Raw genomic sequence first — 6,267 nt, 5'->3', positions numbered from 1 at the left:
GGCAGAGTTTCTACAGCTGGATGCCCTTCCTAATGCCAACCACTCTGAGGGTGTAGTGGGTGCTTTTACGTGCCACCAGCATGAAGGCCAGTCACACGGTACTGGCAATGGCCATGCTCAAAATGGTGTTTTTTACATGCCACCTGCACAGGAGCCAGTCCAGCGGCACTGGCAGCGACCTCGCTCGAATGATTTTCTAACGTGCCAGTAACGATCACGCTCAAATAGTGCTATTTACATGCCACTAGCACGGAAGCCAGACAGCTGCTCTGGCAATGATCACGCTCGGATGGTGCTCCACTGGCACAGGTGCTGGTCATTGAATATGATTCAATTGTGATTTCGATTACACTTGCCCCAACAGGTCTTCGCAAGCAGACTTTAGTGTCCAATGAAGGAGAGGTTGGCATGGGTGCCAGTCGTCGAATTTGGTTCGTTTTCGATTCCAATTCACTTGCCCCAACAGGTCTTCGCAAGCAGAGTTTAGTGTCCAATGAAGTAAAGATATGAATAAGTGAGCTGGCCACACTTCTGGCAGAGGTCACAGCTTATGCTCTCAGTTGGCTTGCCTGGTCTTCTCACATACTGCATATTTCCAAAGGTCCCTGTCACTAGTCATTGCCTCGGTGAGGCCTAAAGTTCGAAGGTCGTGCATCACCACCTCATCCCAGGTCTTCCTGGGTCTACTTCTTCCACAGGTTCCCTCAACCACTAGGGTGTGGCACTTTTTCACACAACTATCCTCATCCATTCTTGCAACAGGACCATACCAGCACAACCATCTCTCTTGCACACCACAACTGCTGCTTCTTAGGTCTAACTTTTCTCTCAAGGTACTTACACTCTGTCAAGTATGCACACTGACATTACACATCCATCGGAGCATACTGGCTTTGTTTCTTGCAAGCTTACGCATGAAGGATGCTGGTGCCATGTAAAAAGCACTTTGTAAAGTAGTCAGCAGTAGAAAGGGCATCCAGCTATAGAAGCAAAGCCAAAACAGCCTATAAATCCTTGTATAGCACCTGTCAAACCGTCCAACCCATGCCAACATGGAAAACGGACATTAAATGATGATGATGAACTTTACCTAAAAGCTTTTTTTTTTTAATCATTTACAGCAAGAATTCTTTAGTTTTGCATGTGAAGTACCCTGGGTAAAATGTGTTATACAGAAGTATAGCAGTAACTTAATTGGACAGCTGCTAAAGGTGAGTGACAAAAAATATACATCTCCATTTAGAGTATAGTAAGACAACCATGTATTCCAACTCATATATGAAAAGTTTTTAACATCAGTTTTATGACAATTGTATGCTAAAATAACTTTTCAGTTTCATAAATTTTTGGCCATCATATTCAGTGAAGTAATAATTCTAAAATCCCCAGGTAGTTAACTATGGTGGTTAAACTGTATACTTTACAACCGCATAGTTCCATTTTCAATCCCATAAGCTACTTCCTTGTATCATAGCCTTTGCTCAATCAAAATCTTGTGAGTGAAGCCTGTCTGTCAGAATCAGTGTAGAATCCCATAAGGAGGTCTAATGTTTAGGAGAGCAGACATTCAGCCAAAAGGTCAGTAGCATATGGTTATGGAACTGTAGAACTTTCAAAATGGCTCAGTTCACCTAACTGTAAATTGATACCAAATTTAATTACTAATGTGCAGAAAGAGTTCTAAACAAACCATTGTCATAATGTATCAGTGAAGCCTTGTGAATATGAGTGTTCTTTGGAAACACCAGAAGTCAGATTTAACCTGATAGTTCCATTCTTAATAAAGTTTAGTTATATCTGATTCATTCTATAAACATGTTGCTGGCACTCCGTCGCTTACGACGTCGAGGGTTCCAGTTGATCCGATCAACGGAACAGCCTGCTCGTGAAATTAATGTGCAAGTGGCTGAGCACTCCGCAGACACGTGTACCCTTAACGTAGTTCTCAGAGATATTCAGCATGACAAAGCTGACCCTTTGAATTACAGGCACAACAGAAACAGGAAGTAAGAGTGAGAGAAAGTTGTGGTGAAAGAGCACAGCAGGGTTCTCCACCATCCCCTGCCGGAGCCTCGTGGAGCTTTAGGTGTTTTCGCTCAATAAACAATCACAACGCCCGGTCTGGGAATCGAAACCGCGAGTCTGCTGCCCTAACCACTGGGCCATTGCGCCTCCACTCTATAAACATAATGCCGAGATAAATGTAGTCTTTTATAATTAGGACTGAAAAATTAGTCAGAAGTTTCAATGCAAATAAAGTTTTGTTTACTTTAAATGCTAATTTTACAAGTTTCAGTTTTCCAGCTTAGCAGAGAATGTCGAACTTTTGCTACTGCAAATGTATGAACATAACAAGATCTTATTGCTTTTGTTTTACAAATGTGAGTCATCATACTTTATCAGATTATCTAACTACATCATTAAAACGCACTGAAAAATTGATATGATGTATTTCAGGGTATTGAAGGAGAATGTCCCAGGTCAGTTCTTGATCAATATGCTGATGTACTACTTGCCCTAAATAAACTACATATCGAAGAATTGACAAAATTCATGAACAACGTCATTTCCAGAGATGATAGACCTCTAACCAAACAATCTAAAGATCAAAGAAAACATTTTTATACTTGTGTTATAAGGTAATAATATTTTTTTCTTTTCGGGTTGACTTCTTGTTATTAACCATTGTTTCAAAAAAAAAAAAAAAAAGGATAAAAAACATATTTGTATGAATACAATATTTCAGTTATTATAACTATGAATTTGTTCTTCAAGAATATATTCTTTTGCACCTGAAGGTGCAGGCAAGATTGTGTGGTAAGAAGTTCATGTTAAAACCACAAACCACATGATTTTCAACCCATCTCATGACATGACACTTTGGATAAGTATCTTCTGTTATATGGTCCTAGGCTGATCAAAGCATTGTGAGTTGATTTGGTTGGCAGAAACTGAAACCAGTTGTGTATGCATGTGTATATACATATATATATATGTTAATGTCTCCTTGTTTTGACATCATGTGCTAGTTAGACAAATGTCAGTGTCATTCCTTTCTAATCAGTGAAATCATTATCCAGCTATTGTGTTGTTAGTGTTCAAAGAATTTGGGGGTTGTGTAATGTTACTTAGAAACAGATGTAAGTTAGTGTGCCTCAAATTTCACTTGGTGCATACCAGCCAAAAACAAAATTGATATTTGTATGAGAATCGTTGCAATGGCATCTCTGACATCTACCATTTCCCTGATTTTGCCTGGATTCACTCATTTTATGATCAGTATTCAATGAGGAAACATGCTAATCGATTTTTATCAAATTTTGTCGTATGAATTTTCCATGAATTATAATTTGAAAGTTTATATTCAGTAGTTTCAAAAGAACAAATGAAGAAAATAACATGCAATATAGAGTAATAATGAAAAAAACACCTTACTTTTAATAGTAACATCAATTTGAATTCCTATTTTGCTTGTCTTTTAAGGGAGAGAGTTAACAGAAGACGAGTGCGCGAACTTGTGAAAGAATACTCAATGCAGTGCCGAGGTTTATTTGGTACAGAATATGGCAATCAATGGAGTCAAAGTATCATGGATTGAATGATATTCAAAACTGTATGCTTTTTTTAAAGATAAAAACTTGTAAATATTCCTTGTCATTTTGATTTCTTAACAGGCTTTTAATTGGCCATGTAAAAACCTATTTTCACTGATCAAGTTGGCTTTAGAAGATTGTACTTTCCTTGTGAAGTCTAGTAAATCAAACCTGTGGTTGTCATATCTTGTGCTAAAGTTACATGAAGTCCCATGGTCAAAGATATTCCAGTCATATTTACTTCATCCTAGGAGTTGGGTGTCATGAAATTGCAGAATACTGAATTCAGTGAAGTTTATTTGGGAGAACATAGAAATTAAGCCAAGATAATTTCCAGAATTCCACATTCCATGGAAATTATTATATATGAATAGATTGTAGGCTAAAGTTTTGGAACACCTGTCTTTTCTCTGGGCAACACCATATTTTACTAACAACTTATGTTCCATATATATATGTTAGCACCACTTGTACTTCACCTCAAAATCTTATATATAATAAAATAGAATGCGTCTCATCAGTTATGCTGGTAGGAGAATAAAACAACAGTGTGAGTGAGTGACACTCAGAGATACAAAATGCAGTAAAAGGTTTTGCTCTTAATTTACTTTCTCTCTTTACTCATTTGACTGCGGCCATGCTGGAGCACCGCCTTTAGTCGAGCAAATCGACCCTAGAACTTATTCAATCGGTCACTTTTGCCGAACCACTAAGTTACAGGGACGTAAACACACCAGCATCGGTTGTCAAGCGATGTTGGGGGGGACAAACACAAACCTATATATATATATACGACGGGCTTCTTTCAGTTTCCGTCTACCAAATCCACTCACAAGGCTTTGGTGGGCCCAAGGCTATAGTAGAAGACACTTTCCCAAAGTGCCACGCAGTGGGACTGAACGCAGAACCATGTGGTTGGTAAGCAAGCTACTTACCACACAGCCACCCGTGCAAATCTTTATCATAAATTGTTTATTTCAACAATTTCACACATACCATCATTCAACGTCTGTTTTCCATGCTGGCATGAGTTGGACGAATTGACTGGGGACTGGCAAGGTTTCTACAGCTGGATGCTCTTTCTAACACCAACCACTCAGATGTAGTGGGTGCTTTTTACGTGCAACCAGCACAGGCGCCAGTTGGGAGGTGGGGCTGGTATCAACCATGTTTGGATGGGTCTTTTTATGTTCCACCAGCATGGGGAGCCAGTCAGGTGGCACTGGCATCGACCACAACTACAATTTCCATTATGATTTGATTTTACTTGACTCAATAGGTCTCTAGCATGGTGTGTCACCCGACAATTCAGAGGTACTTTTTAAATGGGCTGGTTATGCAACACCAGTTATCTCACTTTATTTGCTGGGTCTTCTCAATTACAACATATCTCCAGAGGTCTCGGTCTCTTGGCACTGCCTCTGTGAGGCTCAATGTTTGAAGGTCGTGCTTCCCCAACTCATTCCATGTCTTTCTGGGTCTCCCTCTTCTACGTAATTCCTTCCACTGTTAGAGAGTGGCACTTCTTCACACAGCACATGACAATACCAGTGCTGTTGTCCCTCTTGCACAACACATCTGATGCTTCTTATGTCCAACATTTCTCTGAGGGCGCTTACACTCTTGTGTCTGCACACTGACAGTACAGATTTAAAAATTTATAAAATTAAATCGTACTCATTTTCAAAATATCATTCCTATAACATTTTTATATTCATCTTTTTTTTTTGTTTTAGTCTGTTTTTCCATACTTGTCTTTTCTGACACTTTTCCCATGTGCATATGTATATATAAACATGCGTGGCTGTATATAGAAGTTTGCAGCTCAACCATGCTCTGGCTGACCGTCTTGAGTGGATTTGGTAGACTGAAACTGAAAGAAACATGCTGTGTAAATACCTGCCTGGATGCCTTGCTCCCACCATCGCTGTTTGTTTATATGATACTTAGTGATACAATGGGGATCAGTTCATTTGACTAAAAGCCCTACATTACAGGGTTACAGCCTAATGACTGAAACAAATAATAAGGCAATAAAACAGACATTTATAGGAACCTTGAGTAAGTGTTTTCAACCATAGCCCAGGGTCAACTAAATCCTAAGTAGATGGAAACTGAAAGAAGCCCACCATATATGCGTCTCTATATCATCATTTAACATCTATTTTGCATGGGAAGGACAGCTGTCCAGAAGCCTATTGTGGCATGGCTTCTGTAGTTTGATGCCAATAGCATAGGTGCATTCAGGCAGCATCAGCATATTTTACATGTCACCAGCACTTGCGAAAGACAAGCCTGTATGTATGGATACAGTGATTTGACTAAGCTTGACACAGCAAATTGCCACAACTCTCATTCTCCTAGGCATTTCTTCAGGGAGGCCCAGCATCTAAATATCTTTTCTAACCACTTCATCCTGTCTTCCTGAGTTTACTCCCTCCCATAATTTGAGATTGGCACTTTACACAGCTGTCCTCATTCATAAGCATGACATGACCAAACCAGCAGTCTTCTCTCTTGCACATATGCCTCTCATATTCAGTCATAAGGCTATCAGTGTACAGGTGTTCCCAGTCTTGAATTCCTGCTATGGCCTGGAAGTCTATGGCAAACAAGAGCCCCCCCCCCCCCAACACTGAATTCATTGCTACACTTGCTACCAACCTTCACCTTA

At 39.7% G+C, this 6,267-nt stretch overlaps 1 protein-coding gene across 1 annotated transcript in view; it reads left to right on the top strand.

Moving 5' to 3' along the window:
- LOC106874703 (importin-13) overlaps positions 1–3,647 on the top strand; it is a 57,904-nt gene extending 54,257 nt beyond the window's left edge. Inside the window, exons 27-29 of the mRNA XM_014922514.2 lie at positions 1,122–1,211; positions 2,458–2,639; positions 3,484–3,647. Coding sequence (XP_014778000.1) covers positions 1,122–1,211; positions 2,458–2,639; positions 3,484–3,598 — 387 coding nt within the window. The 3' untranslated portion in view covers positions 3,599–3,647. The remainder of the gene's footprint in view (positions 1–1,121; positions 1,212–2,457; positions 2,640–3,483) is intronic.
- The last annotated feature ends 2,620 nt before the right edge of the window (positions 3,648–6,267 follow it).

The sequence above is a fragment of the Octopus bimaculoides genome, chromosome 4 (genome assembly GCF_001194135.2).
Source record: "Octopus bimaculoides isolate UCB-OBI-ISO-001 chromosome 4, ASM119413v2, whole genome shotgun sequence".
Lineage (NCBI taxonomy): Eukaryota > Metazoa > Mollusca > Cephalopoda > Octopoda > Octopodidae > Octopus > Octopus bimaculoides.
This window is presented reverse-complemented; position numbering and strand designations above follow the sequence as displayed.